At 34.1% G+C, this 15,941-nt stretch overlaps 1 protein-coding gene across 5 annotated transcripts in view; it reads left to right on the top strand.

Annotated features, from left to right (window-relative positions):
- The window catches only part of LOC132705784 (trithorax group protein osa-like), a 38,887-nt gene that overhangs the window by 4,775 nt on the left and 18,171 nt on the right, over positions 1-15,941 (top strand). For all 5 annotated transcript variants that reach the window (XM_060676644.1, XM_060676645.1, XM_060676647.1 and 2 more), the window contains exons 3-5: positions 4,342-4,836; positions 9,392-9,501; positions 15,213-15,488. In XM_060676644.1, coding sequence (XP_060532627.1) covers positions 4,342-4,836; positions 9,392-9,501; positions 15,213-15,488 — 881 coding nt within the window. The remainder of the gene's footprint in view (positions 1-4,341; positions 4,837-9,391; positions 9,502-15,212; positions 15,489-15,941) is intronic.

The following is a 15,941-nucleotide window of genomic DNA, read 5'->3' as shown; positions in this document are numbered from 1 at the left end:
TAATCCAAATCGATAACACGACAAAATCGATAATCAGATAAAAATGTACAAACTGTTAGAATTTTCAATCGTGCCGACTTGATGATGAATAGAAGCAAATCCACCTAATGAATATTTTGTTTTTATAAAAATGTATTTACTCATCTGGTTTTTTCCTTCCTGTGAGCTTATTTTTTAACGGATTTTTAAAATTTTGGTGTCAAAATGTGTCAAAAAAAGTAAAAACTTTTTGTTTCCACTAGGGTGCTATTTGAAAAAACTAGGTTATCCTAAAAAATTAACAGTGCATTACATTAAATGCGATTTGCCATTAGACAAGTAAAGAAATTTTCATTTACAATTTTTCTCATGATCAGGCGACTTGGTAAATAGTATTTATGATGGCCACAGCCTCCTAGACACAATTTTCAAAAATTAAATTAAAAAAAAAACATCCAATCCTATGTAGAATGATCTCCTGAATCCAAAAATGCAAAAAATATATGTTTTGCTATTTAAAATTCGAAAGTTACTGCCGCTTTCACTCAAACCGGAAGTGCAACCATTGACTACATATTGTTAAAAAATTGGACATTCAGCCAAATTTCAAATTGCTATCTCAAGCAGTCTAAAAGTTATAGAATGTTCCCACTTTCTTGTCACCCGGTATATTTTTTGATCAGACCTTTGACTTTCGTTTCAATCAATTTTGTCGTTTTATTGTTGAACGTTTACTTTCCATAATGGTATTATAGGGTTATTAGATTATAATTGTTATTTCAGAAAAAGTTATCGCGGAAAAAAGTTGTCAATATTTTATTCAGGAAGGACCGCTATTGTATTGAAACAATATTCCTTACTTAGTTTCAAAATTACGAAATGTGCCCTATATAAAAGAATAATGGCGCCTGTTTAGTAACTCTAGTAAGCGTAGTTTAAAAGGCGTTTAAAGGGACTGGCATCGGTTCCCGATGCACATTTCGTACATTTAAAAGAAAATGTAGGAAAATTTAGGATTTCTTTTGAAGAAAATAAACTACCAAGAACATCATTGGAGATGCTGTGTGGTGAGCTTAAAGTTCTGTGCATGCTCCTAGTACAACAGGGGCATTATACAAAATTTCCATGCTTTATTTGGGAGTGGGATAGTCGGACAAGAGATAGACATTGGACTCAAATGGAATGGACAGTGTTTCAAATATTTGTTCTAGAAATTTCCAGCCATATCTGATGCCAAGATAAAAGGTATTTTTGTTGTGTAAATGTCGAGAAGTAATTGATAAGTTTCTTGGGAACTCTGAGGACGAAAACTACCAAGTATTTTCAAAATTTGTTACAACACTGTTATCGTCTAGGTTATAATATGAGTTTGAAAGTGTATTTCCTGTTTTCACACTTGAACAGGATATGCTCTTAAAAACACACCCCGGAATGTGCGGATAGCGCAGGTTTCTGGCAAAAACACGAAGATTTCACTCAAAAAAGTCTGAGTAAAGTTTGTTTTCCCTTTTTTTAAACTAGGATTCCACTTTTTTAATTTTTTAGACCTGTGTTATTATTGCACTGCTTTAAAGACACATTTTGATAATTTAGTTTTATCATAGTCAAAATAGTTGGGGGGAGCAACACATTATTAAACATATTATCCATACTTCTGAGCTTTGACGCAGGCAACATTGGCAAAATCTCTCACGTTACTCGTTCCTAGTGTCAACCACTTCTAAATTGACTAGTCAAATTCGATCAAAATGTTTTAAATAACATCTTATCGCTCTACAATGGCAACACGAAGGCGACGTAACGCACAATATAAATAAATAAAAATAAGTTTCATTGTATTTTTCAAATTATTTTTTATTATTAATCATTAATTATTATTATTAATTATCTGGCAAGTGCATAGAAGGTAATAAACAGTTTCAAATTGATTGAGATAAGATTTAGTGTGTGGAACCTGTTTCAAGGGGAAGCAAAGCGTTTAAAGTTAATTTAGGAAAAAAGATCCTTTTGTAATACATAATCTGTACGATTTGTAATGGTATAGTCTACAATAAAATGCCAGACAGAATAAAATAGATTGTTTATCTTGCTTTTACTTATACTTTAGTAGATGTTCCACCCTAAATGTCTATCTGATCAATGCAAGAGATAGAGCAAGAGAAGAGATACTTGTTGGGTTTATTTTGCGGCTCTGTTGAGCTTATGACCTTCTCATTAACTAAATGGACTGTATATTGTTCACACTTATTCATTTTACTTCTACAATTACAAAAGAAGCAGATCACAAAAATAATATGTTCTTCGATTTCGACGCATGCCTCTCGTCTCGTCTGCCCCACACAACTAAGATCAATCGGCAGCGCAGGTGAAACACAGAAATATATGTGGAACAAGTGGCCTAACCACTTGGCGTTAAATTTATTTAGTAACTTAACTTATACTTCAATCTACGTTGTTTCGCCCTAAATGTCTATCTGATCAATGCAACATAGCCGTTACTAACGATCACGATTATATTACCTGGGAGTAAGAGAGACAGAATCAGTTGTACTTGGAATTTATTAATTTAACTAGTACGTCCACACTCAGAGATGGATTCATGTATTTTCTATGTAATAATAGATCTGGATTTTCCTTAATTATATGCGAATATTTAAGTAGGTGCTATATTAATTTTTTTTCATAATTTGTTAAACAAACTATTGTTCGAAAACTGTCCATGCAATAAAAATTATAACAGTACCGAAAAAAAAAACAACGTGAAAAAATGTATGTCGTACCGCATAAAATATAATATGCCAAAAGTGAGAAAAACATATTTACTTTATATTTACGATGGAAGATCTGCTACTACCAGAAAATAATCCTTCGTCTACATAAATAAGTGGTTAGATCATGTGTATTCTCATTTTCGCAGTATCCTTTTTTTATATTTTCTGTATGTGTTATTATTTAAGTAATCCAATTTTCTTTGGCAACTGTCTGGAGAACTGCCTCCCAAACTTACTTACTCTAATTATAAAATGGTAAGGAGGCTATATTAAAACTTTGTTTTGTAATTTTGGATAATTTTTAACAAGTCACATTTTAAACTAAATGTAGAATGGTATCGTGCATTATTCATAATAATTAATGAGAACTTTTCGAGTTTCGGCAGCAGTTTTTTCAAAAATGGGACCCTGTTTTGTAGTGGCAGCAGTTTTCCAAAAATGCAACCCTGTTTTGTAGTGGAAACTACTGTAATTATCCGGTAATTGGTGCTATCTCGTCGAGAAATATACTTTAAAAAAATAATGTACTACTAATAAAAAATAATTAAAAAGCAACTTCCTGTTTATCGCGACAAAATTAAAGTGACTAACCCAAAATTAAGGGTAGAGTGACAAATTAGTAATCGAAAGTTAGTATTTGGTCCAGTAGCCTTTATTCACAATAATTTTCTGCCTTCTGTTTGGCATCGAGTAGATCAGATTCGAAATCAATCGTCTATAGACTTCTGAAACTAGTCCTTATTTGAGATTTTTTTAGTGCAATTGGTTCTCTATCGGATTTAAATCGGGTGACTGCGCTGGCCATTTTTTAAAACGTTAACATTGTTGGTGTTATACTATTCTTTAATTATTTTTGCAGTGTGTTTGGGATCATTATCGTGCTGCATTTTAGTATCATTTTATGGATAGGGCCCATTCCATAAGCAGAAAAGCGGCTCCAAACCGAAAATATTACATTTTGACTCATCACGAAAGAATACATTTGTCTAATCCTTGGCCGTCCAAATTAAAAGGCGACTTGCAAATAACAGTCCGGCTTCCACCAAACGACGTTGGGTGGTTCTCGAAGATACATTTTCTGTACCCAATTCTGCTAGAACCTGACTTGCAGATAACCGTGGACAACGTTGACTGCTTTTTTTTTAATTCTCCTTTATTCTTGCTTCGTAGGTACCGAAAGTTTTGTATAATTTTTGAAGCAACTTGTTTTGTCACCCTGAATTGTTCTTTTATTGTTTTTTGTGGTATTCCAGCCTTATAGGACTCCATAATTTTTTCTTTCAACAGGCATCTTGCACTATTAGGCTGTACCAAAAAAAACTTCATCTTTACTTAACTAGCGAACCAGTCGTTTTAATTTTATCGCAGAAACAAAAAGAACCCACATTCTAAAAAAGCAAACAAAAAACATGTTTCGAAGTTGTTGATAAATCCAGCATTCTATTTATTTTATAGGGTCAGTACAAAAAAAATTAAGAAATTTTAAGCGGTCGCTCTAATTTTATCCGATACTTTAAATTTAATTGCATTTTTAAAATTATTTCGGTCAGTTGACATAAAAAAAATTGACCGGTTATTTATTTATTTTCAGGCACCCTGGTGCCGAATCGGATCTTCGTCGGCGGCATATCCGCGAGTACGACCGAGGGCGAGCTGATGCAGCTGTTCTCCGCCTACGGCACCGTCAAAGCGGCCAAGATCATTCAGGACCGTGCGGGCGTCTCCAAGGGCTACGGTTTCATCACCTTCGAGACGGAGGATGACGCTCGACGACCCCTCTGCGACTCGGACAACATCGTGTTGCGCGAGCGCAAGCTGAACATCGCGCCCGCCATCAAGAAGCAGCCGTTCGGGGTGAGGGCGCCGCCGCCCCCCTTCGACGGCGTATCCGGACCGCCAGCGCCAGGCGCTTCGCCCGCCCCCGCCCACCCGCCGCCGTTTTTCTTCCCGCCTGCGGCCGCGCCCTACTTTCAGGCCTATTATACGCCGCCGCCGCCCCCACCGCCCCATCAGGGAGCCCAAGGGCCGACGGCCCAGGAGCAGCACGCCGCCCAACAAGCCCAACAGGCACAGTCCGTTTACCAAGGTATCCGAAACGATTATCGTCGTGTCTCGATTTTTTTTGCTGTACAACGAGGCATTTTTCTTTTGGTCACACCCCGTACTATATACGAAAACTCTTGAGGACCTGGACTCTGTTCTGCGCGCCATCTACAGATGTAACGTTAGCCCCCCGGACTGGTAACCAACCCAGTACACCCTGAAGGATTAAAAAAAAAATCGCGGAAATCCATCATTTTTTTGATATTTAATACTCAAGTTTGAAAAAAATCATAAATTCTGAATTAAAATTTAAAAAATGTAAAAAGTCGAGTAAAAATCCATTAAAATTCGGCATATAGGAGAAATAAAACGGGTTTATAGTAAAATTAAAGTAAAATTTTTATTTAGTTTAGACTTTTTAAATATTACAATTGCCAGACGATAGAGGTGAAAAAATTCATTATTTTCGAATAGTCATTTCTAATTTTGATATATTCCGAAAGTCATATTAAAAATAATGTAAAATTCTGCAAATAGGAGGAAATCTATATAAAATTAAAATAAAATTCTTATTTCAATGTTAGAAATGTTTTCAAAAAGTGTTGTATTAATATTTTTTTCTTGATTTTTTCTATAATTTTCCGGAATTGCTGGTGTATAAAATATGTATAGGGTGATAAATTTGAACGCGAAAAAAATGTGGAAAGCTTAAAATTTTTTTAATAACTTCAAATTTCAAGTTTAAAGATTCTAAATAATCTTAAATAAAGAGAAAATTTTATATTCAAGTTTAAAGAAAAATTCATATATCCTGAATTAAAAAGGTAAAAAGGATGTAAAATTCGGCTTATAGGAGGAAAAAATTGTTTTATATGTAAAATTAAAGTGAAACTCGACAAAATTAATAATTTTGCGACTGATCATTTATAATTTTGATATATTTATTTATTTATTATATATTTACACCCCAGACAGACGACTTTAAAAAAAAATGTGGAAAGTGAAAATTTTTTTAATAATTTGAAATTGAAAGTTTAAAGAATCTAAATAACAGCTTAAAAAATATAAAAAGTCGAGTAAAAATAAAGTAAATTTCGGCATATCGAAGAACGAAAATGGGTTTATAATAAAAAATTGTGGAATTTTTTTCAAAAAAATTTGTTTAGTTTTTTTTTCTGAGCTGTGTTACAGAATTGCCAAACGAAAGAGGTGGAAAAATTCATTATTTTAGAATGGTCATTTCTAATTTTGATATATCCAGAATTAAAATAAAAAAAATCATAAAAATAAAGTAAAAATCGGCAAATTGGAGGAAATATGTAAAAAATTGAAAATTTGTTGAAGTTGAAGTTAATATTTTTTTTATGGAATTGCTGGACGATGAAATATACAGAGTTTTACTCAGTTAAAAATAAGAATTTATATCGATATGGGTCCGTTTAAACTGTAAAAATAAAGTAAAATTCGGCATATAGGAGTAACGTTACTCGGTGGCTCGTTCTTATCTAAAATTTTGGAAATTCAAAAAAATATTTAGAATTGCTATGCTATGCATGAAAAAAGTGAACAAGTCAGGAAGTTCTTTGGTTTATCGAAACTGTGGTCTATAAGTCTGTAAAATTCGAGTCGGAAGCAGTAGTTTCTCTTGTGTAAATTTGTTTACTAGTGATAATACCTAATCTGCGCCGCACCTTTGGTTTTGGTGTAACGAGGTTCAAAAAAGAAATTGAGCGTCGTATCTAATCTAACCCCTTGATTACCCGGAAAATTTCGTTGAAATAAAAAGTATTATGGAGTTGCTAGATTATGAAATCTGCCATGTGCCTTTATTTTTGTTGTTACCTTTTAAAAAAAGTTAATATTTTCTTCGTATCTAATCCATATAAGTGCTTAGTACTAATTGTACTAACTCTTATATTACGCTATTATTAGGCTGTAGTATTCGCCATTAAAAAATCCTTCAATGGACGGTTTTCACTTTAACTACCTAGTACATGTATGGCTGAGTCAACCGAAACTAACGAGTAGTTTATTTTACGTCTCTTATGAAGAAGATTTTTATTTGTCTGCGCTTGTACCATACCAAATTCCGGTGGTAGTGTAACAGGTCCTCAAGCAAAACAAGAATTATGTAAGACATTAAAGCCCACAATTAATTTAACAAAGAATATTAAACGTAAAGGAAAAAATGTATAATTTAAAATCATTTCTTCAATATTTTCTACACTGTAGAAAGGCTGGTCCAGAAGTATTAAAAAATCGGCCTCTTAATTTTGGCTCAGCTAAATCAAACCCACGGGAATGATTGTTCGCTTCTCACTTGGTTAGGAGGATCACTTAAACCTAGATAATATCACAACAATCTATTTTCTATCGCTGTATTATCTATCGTTAGTTATGCTCGTGAAGAAATTTCATAATTTCTTCAACCGTTCCGCTCATCTGGAGTAAATACCACCTTTCTTATTTTAAATAGGACACTGTTTTTTTTTATAATTTTTGAAAATTGACTTCTTAGGTGTTTTATAATTTAATTTTATTTGGACCTTCAAACGTCGTTACATGTAATACAATATTTTGTGGCGAATAAAATTTTAGCACGACATTTATGTTATAAAACAAATTTTATTATAAACTTCTAATTAGTAACGGGAAAAAATTGTACCATATTTTCTATTAAAAATATTGAACAAATGATTAATTAAAAACTATAAAAATACTGTACAATATCAACGAATAAACTAATTAAATTGAAATACATAATACTTAGTTTTATGACCTTTCTGTTTAATAACTTCTAGACCTACTGTTTATAAGTCTTTGTCAAAATTCTACCGGCATTTTGCTTTAATTATTTTCCAATTTTCTCTTTTTTTATGCGAACTGCATTTTTAGTCCAAAGATTCTTAATTGGATTGCGATTTGTAGATTGTGAAGGCCACGAAAGTAAATCCACACCAGTGTAAAAAAAGCTGTTTCGCTTTCCTTTGGCTTATGATCCTGTTGATACTGTCATGTTAGGGGCATGTCATCCTCTGCCAACGGTAACGTGATGTCCTGAAGACATCCATTAAATGTCATATACCATACCAAAAAAAAGCTCTCCACATCTTCAGATTACTGCATCAATGTTTAACAGTTTGGATGGTGTGTTTTGGTAATAGTTCCTGGTTGTTCCATAGTATATTATGCCATTTCTTAATTCCCGTGTGATCATTCCAATTTAAATGATCTAGAAAAAACTTTAAAGATAATGGAGGAACTTTTGTTGTTGCTTGACCATGCAGGTCATTTGCCTGAAGCCTTCTTTTCTGAACCGTTCAGCACCTTATTTCTAACCCCAGTTCAGTTTTGGCTCGTATTTAGAAAGTCCGTGTTCTCGAGGAATCCAAAAGTGTACATATGAAAAAATAAAATCATCTACATGAAAGTATGGTCGGTACTATTTGCGATGGCAGTGCATAATAGTTTTTCTACTCCCGTCTCTAAAATGTTTAATTCCCTAATTACACACCGATCCAGCGTGCGGAAAGAGTTACTTTACCACGTCAGTTTCGTTTCCCACGAATCCGAGGCACTTCGGACATTTCCGGTAATTTACCGCACGGGTTTGGGAGCAATCGGATGTTCATTTGTCAATTTTGACATTGATGACAGTAAATGTATTCGTGTTTTGCGAAAATGTACCCAAAAACTAACGACCATAAAAAAAGTATAGTGTGCAACACGTTCGGTAAACTTTTTAAGTCGCTCGTTTATTAAACACTCACTTGTTGCGTAATATACTATTTTAATAAAAATCTGTCAGTTGTATAACACATGCAGAAAATATGATAAAAGAATACTGAGAAAAGAGAAGACACTTCATATAACGGTACCACTAGTTATTAATGGGGTCGAAGGATCATTTTCTGGTAGTAGCAGTTCCAATTTTGGCTCTGATTCATCGCAGATACAAAGTAAATATGGTTTACTTGTATATTTTCGATTTTTTTTTATATTGTTTTAATTTTTATTGCATGGACAGAGTTTTCCGACAATGGTTTATTTACCAAATTATCATAATTTTTTCATGTAGATTCACCTACTTAAATATTCGCATAAGGAAAATCCTGTTCTATTATTACATAGAAAATACATGAATCCATCTGTGAGTAATTAAATGAATAAATGCAGTAAAAGTACAACTGATTCTGTCTCTCTTACTCCCAAGTATATAATATAATCGTGATCGTTAGTGACTACTGTCTTGCATTGATCAAATAGACATTTGGGCAACAACTGTTAAAGTATAAGTGGAAGCCGGATGAACAATCAATTTTATTCTATCTGGCATTTTATTGCCGACTATTCCATCCACAAATCGTACCGACTATACTTAGTTCGTAGTTTTTGAGTTAAGGTAGGTAGATAGGAACCTTATTTCCTGTTTCCTATTAACTCTGATCAGGTTAAAGGTATAAATAGAGAAAACAATTGTTCTAATGCTGTTAAGTAGTTGTAAGAGATACAAGGAAATTCGAGACGCCATAAGGAACATTGTTATAAAGGTCCTTTTTTCAGCAGTCTATTGTACCATTCGTTTGGTTGTTTTGCAGGACCCCCCGTTTACCCGGGACAGACCGGACACCCGCAAGCCGCCGCGTACCCTTCGATGATGTTCCCGCAGACGATCTACATGCCGCAGCAGTACCCGATGGCGATGCCGGTAAGTACCGATCCCCACCCCTTCGCCTTTATAACCGCCATAATTGCGTTGAAACGCGCCAGTGTGTGATACCGTGCGTGTTGTTTTTTTTTCTCTCTCTTGTGCTTGCCTCTCTCCCTCGTGTGACGCAGTCCAGCAACTACCATCACGTGGCGGAGGTGGCGGCCGCGGCCGCCGGCCTGTACCCCCACCCCCCGCAGCCGGCCGCCGCCTATGTGCTGCTCGACGCGGGTCTCCAGTACTGAGGGGCTCAGCCGCCCCGCTTCGCCGCTCCCAGGTTGATTGAAGTCGTTTTATGTAGCCTTTTTTTTCGTTTCTTGCGTTGAAGCTGAAGAGCGGAGGGCGTACGAAATAAGTCATTCAATCCGACGATGTTGTATTCAAAAGAGACGCGACAAGAGCAAAAAGGATAAAGGATATTTAAAATGAGACAGTTCAAGTTCAATTCAATAAAAGCAAATCGTTATTTTTTTTTATTTATAAACCCCTATTTTCGAAACTCATAATATTATTATTGGCAACCAGGGAAACCATTGTAACGGATAAAGTAAGACAACGTCGTAATAGTAGGTGATTTATATGCATAATAAAATTAATTGTTATATTATTAAATATGGCTACTGAAACCCCCCTGATCGCGGTTGTTAATAGGGGTATCTCTCAACCAGACAAATTCTTATCCACTGAGTAATGCAAATTGAGGAACAAAACTTAAGCAATTCGTAATACTGCATAATATTTTAAATACAGTAATCTTCGTTTATAACGAAAAACCATTAATTTAACCACATGGGGCCGGCGAAAATAATTCTTTATAAGCGGAATATCATTAATCTGTAATTCTACTTCGGCTAATTGATTAATAAGAACACTTTGCGGAATATTTCGTGACTGAAGGAAATGACGAACGTTATCAGTATGTTGGAAGTGTCTCTGATGTGGTGGTTGGAACTCGTCTCAATTCTGTACTTACAGGTTCTTCTTCTTCCGCCTCCTCATCGTTATCAATATAAAGTGAAGACACAAGCGACAATGCCCTCATCATTCGGCTAATGTCAAGTCAAAATCATTTTCGACTTCCAGGAAACCCCCGTGTTAAAACCAGTTAAAAGTTGTTTTGATATCCTCTGCCATGCGATACGAATGAAGCTTATTCCATCCAGAAGGTTGATTGAAAAATTTCACCTACACTATCATCAAAATCTATAATCTCTTTGTGCACACTGTTGTTTGGAAATGGTATTTGGTGGAATGAAACTAACTTGATGCATTCCAAATTTCTAATATGTGGTTGAGTTGGGCAGTTGTGCAATATGATTCTTCGGTATTTATATACGGTTTTTTTTTATTCGATTTGTAATTTACTGACAACTGTACGACCTTTTTAAAACATCTAGGGTTTTTGTATTTCTTAATCACCAATAACCATATTTTTTCTGCTCATGTTAAATGTGCCAAAACCACCACAGTGATTCTTTGGAAACCTCATTGTTCTATCGGGTAGAATAACGCGAACCCTTGTTCTGCAGACGATCGTCGACAACGTTCATATCGACAGCAGAAGATTTTTTTTTAACCTTTTTAAGCTTCTTATTCTTCTGATTAAAATCAATAGTCGTAGGGTTTTTATTTTTTGGTACTTGATACTATTGTCAAACATGTTCAGTATTTTTTCTCTATTTTTTCAAATTGTACTCATTGTACAGAATTCGGTGAAATGCCGTTTTTGGTTCATTTTATCCGAAAATTCGTTATTTGCGAAAAAAATAACACGTATTTAGTAATACCGAAGTTCGTACGTATGATTTGGTTCGTTATAAACGAAAGTTCGCAAAAAGCGGGTTCCTTATAAATGGACGTTGCTGTAATTAATAATCTTCTTAACATTTGATTTTAATTCAATACCACAAACACAAAACCTAACAAGCAGCCTTAACTAAATAAAAACTCACCACTTGGTCGCCAAAAACAAACCACTGTAATTAAACTAACCTAAAAAAAAATTAACAATTTTGTTGCCTTGGATGAAGGTTAAGTCTCTTGTGACGACAAATTCGAATTCGTCTACATAAACATTAACGAATGGTTTGGTTTTCCATCCTTGTGGCGGTAGAACGGATTTTGTTTAATTTGGTTTAGCGAGTAACGTATGCTAGGCTTGAAAATGTCAATTTTTTAGTTCATGCAGTGCCAAGTCACCGTGAATGTAGCTTATACCTACGAAAACTGAAGTTGGCATGTTTTTAATTGGTGGTTTGAGAATCAAAATATTTCTCAAAACGCAAAATCACCAACAGCAATTCAGGATGTTAAAAATCTTAAAGCGTCCCATGGGTTTGGGTCAACATTTAAACGGTTCGTAGCGGTTTATAATGTGATTGTGTGTCGACCGGAAATGTTAAAGATTTGTCGCGTCTCTTGGATATAATATCTTTAATTATGTCGGACTGGGAGCCGATAAGTGTTGAAATGATTTATTTATTTTGATTTTTTTATTAGTTTTGATTAGTGCTATCAAAACTAATACGTTATTCTGATTTAAAAGGAAAGTTCAAATTAGACGAAGGTTTTACCAATCTGTCTGTGCTGGAAAATCACTTCATTACCTTGATTCCCTTCGAGTTGCGGGGGAAGTCTTGCAAATGACTGGGATTAGTTTTGATTAGCCGTCCGACCAAACAATGTATCGGTATAGTTTCGGATATTGATTGCGATGATGAGCGTTGAACCGCGTTTTATATTAATTTAATTAAATATTTTTTTGAGAGTGGCTTGCGTTATCTGCTTGTTTTGTTGCATTTTTATGTTTTCAGCAATCAAGAATATTATTATCAACATCATTATACGGTGAACGGTTAAAATATGAAAAAGAAAATCATTTAAAAATGAGATTTTGGATTCATCCATATAGAATAGAAAGTACTTTTTATTTGCAAATGAATACAAAACAGAAATTTAACAGGCAAGTAGCTACTGCCAGTAAAGTTCTTAAGTTGTCACAATTCCATTTCTGTCAGTAAAGAAAGTGAATATTAAAATTGAATTTTTAATTTTAATTTGATATGGCTACAAAACGAGAACTAAAAAGGAAGGTTGTAATTTACTTATCGCAAAATATTCAGAAATGCCACATCCATAATGAGTAAAATTTAAAAACGCTTCAAACATATTGCTCAAGATATATTCATTAATTTGCCTTATTTCGTATCTAATTCTAAATTTTATCTATCTGTAGATCTTGCAGGTCATTCTATTGATTCCATTCTACCAATCCACTAGCCGCACCATCCTGTGAGAGTAAGATTTTGATTGAAGAAATGAGGACCAATAATTTTGTTATTCAAAATCCATGCCCGAATATTTACTTTTTTGTGAATGTTGTGTATTATCCATCGATGATTATTTGTAGTAAAATAAATACAATAATATCAGACGATTAAAAAATACATTCATGTTGCACATTTCCATCATAGTTTCACAAAACTATAGTCTGGGGTCAGAATAATCTTCGTTCAACTCTAGTAGAAATGTAATCTTGTACGATCTTGTATGATGCTTTTCTTCTTTTAATACACTTACCGTTGGCTAACACAATTATAAGAAACTGCTTCAGAAGTTGAAGATGAGTATGAAAATACTTAGCGTTTGGAAAATAGTTTTACTTATTTCTACTAACTAAACTCTGTAGAATAGATAAATTCAGTTTTATTTTGCAAAAGAACATTTTATTGTTATTGTCATATAAAAGTAGTTCTTAATTATATTTTTAAAAAATAATCAAATTTTAATAAATCTTGTGTTTAGTACAGCACTAATTGTCAAAACAAACAAAAACAATTACATATATTTGTTTATGACAGCTTTTTTTCTAGTTTTTTTTTACAAAAAAACCTCATAGTAAGGTAAGTCATCTTCTTTTGCCCATTCTATCACCAAATTAAAAGACTGATTTTTTTTATTTGAGTCATCCAACGTTTTTTCATTCTCTTCAATAGGAGTAGTTTCACTTGAAGAAAAAAACATGTTTTTATTAATTTTGTATAACTGACACGGGAATTTTATTCCATGCCTACACCACTAAATAAAACATCTTTCAAATTCATAATTTTGAAGCAACGAGGAGATTTCGATTTTCCTATCATCATCAAATGCACTTTATGCGTACCTGTAGCGTTGACGCATGGCATAGTTGTTACCCTTTCCTTCATTGCTTTTCTTCCAACAGCGGATTTTTGTGTTTTTTTTTTATAGACGAGACCAGTTTCGTCGCAATTATATATTTGTTCAGGCAAAAAGCCATTTTCAGCAATATAATTTTTAAATTCATTGGCTAGCTCCATATTGCAAGTCATACTCTCTCCACAAATAAAGAAAATCCTTTTACTTTAAAATTTTTAATTTCGTTAACCATCCATCACTTGCAACAAATGTTTCAGGTCCGTTAGTTCATCTATTTGCTTCGAGTGTTTTTATCATTTCATCAGAAACTACATCGTTTAATTGTCGCCGCTGCGAGAACCAAGAAAACACTATATTGTTGATTTCACTATATTTTATTGTCTTCATAGGATGAATCTTACTCTGATTCACATGCGTTTTGGATACATATTTTTCTAAATTTTCTTTATTTTCTTTTACTCTACTTATTGTAGATTGGGTAATTTTATATTCGTTACAGAAGTCCTTAGTTTTTTTTATCATTTTCAATATCCTTTAGAATGGACAGTTTGTCTTTTAACGAAATTGAACGTCTTTTTTTCTTCCGATTCATATTTTACGGTTGAATTTAATGCACAAAAATATTAATTAATTAATCTTGTTGCGAATAGCTCATTTTATTCCTGAATTGGCCTAAACTTAACTCAAAAATTTAGTTTAAAAAAAAGTTTCTTATACAGAACAGTTGAACAAAAAAAATGCTCTAAAGAGGTTGCTTATAGAGCGTTGACCGTAATGCAAGTTCAACCCCTAAGTAATATTTAAATAGATAGTTGCATATTATATTTCAGCCTTAACAAACAATAACAATAACAGGAAAAAAAATCGAATAAGAAAACAATAAAAAAAGAAAACCAACAACAAATCCTGCTCTGGGCAAAGTCGCCTGCTAATCACAATTATTCCAAAAAATGAAAATGAATTTGTTCCATATTTTGGCCGTTAACTGTATACAGTGTCACTGATAAAGTCCGCTTCACATTTAAACATGTTTTAATTATAAAATAAATATTTATATTTGGTGTTAAAACATTAAAAGCATATAAACTTTGCGTCAACTTTGACGATAAATTTAGGGAAAAACTATTAAACTATTCAGTCTGGTTCATATAATTAGTTGGATTCAAATTCCTGTAAATTAGGGTGTCAGGTTGAAAAAAACGTTAAATTTGTTTGTTTTTCTTTTAATTTGCCCATTTGGAGAAAGCTGGAAAAGTTGTCAACCCTTTTCAATAAATTTTTCCGATATTTTCAAGAACAACCTGATTTTTAAATATATTTTTCTAAGAAAATGTTCAACTAGTAACTTTCAACAAACTATCTCTCAGCATTAAAATTTGCCCAGACTCATACAATTGGGACTTTAGTGGTGACACTGTATAAATTTTGACATCCGTCTTTTTAATGACGTCATAAAACATTTGATAAAGCTGCCCGCGCATGCCGAAACTTCGCGATCTAATTTGGGCCGCCGTTAATTCGACTTCTTTCAGTTTGACTATACGGTGTACGGAGGCGGTGGCGGCGGGGGCGGCGTGCCGCCTGGGCCCCCGCCGGCCGCCTTCGGCCAGTGTCAGCCCGGGGGCGGCGGCTCGCCGTCGCGACCCTGTTATACGAACCCCTACGGACCGGCGTCCGGCGGCCCCCCCGAAGCCCTGTTCTACAGTCCGATGCCCGTTTTTCATCCCGGCGCCCCATTGGATCCCGCCCACGCGGCCGTTTACGCCGCCGAAGCTTTTGACATGGGCCCTCCGATTGCTCAGTACGAGGTATGTAACTCCCGTTATACTTTATACGTTATACTTTAATACATTTTAAGAAGAAAACTTCATATAAACATATGTCCTAAACGTCTTAATTTTTGAAATACAGAGTGGTAAAGTTTGTTAATGATTATTTGCCCTCAAAGTACCTGTTTCAGTAAACCCATTTGAACATGTTCGACTATCTGGGATGACTATTAGGAAAACGCTTTAATAATCGTTTAGCTTCCGGCGCACCATTTTTATATAACCATACATAAAATGCAAATCTGTCTTTAGTGGAGTCGACCATTCTTTTTTAAAATAACATTCCTCGGATATTTTAAACACCAACTTAATGAGACGCGAAGAACTGAATTTAAATACTGGTTTCAAACAATCGCCTTGACAACAGAATTAATAATTTTTACAGACACAGCCTACTACAATGATAAGAAGTTATTATAAAGATTTGAAAAA

Source organism: Cylas formicarius, unplaced genomic scaffold, assembly GCF_029955315.1.
Source record: "Cylas formicarius isolate icCylForm1 unplaced genomic scaffold, icCylForm1.1 PGA_scaffold_8__14_contigs__length_24414737, whole genome shotgun sequence".
Classification (NCBI taxonomy): Eukaryota; Metazoa; Arthropoda; class Insecta; order Coleoptera; family Brentidae; genus Cylas; species Cylas formicarius.
Note: the sequence above shows the minus strand (reverse complement) of the source record. Positions and strands in the feature narration are given on the sequence as shown.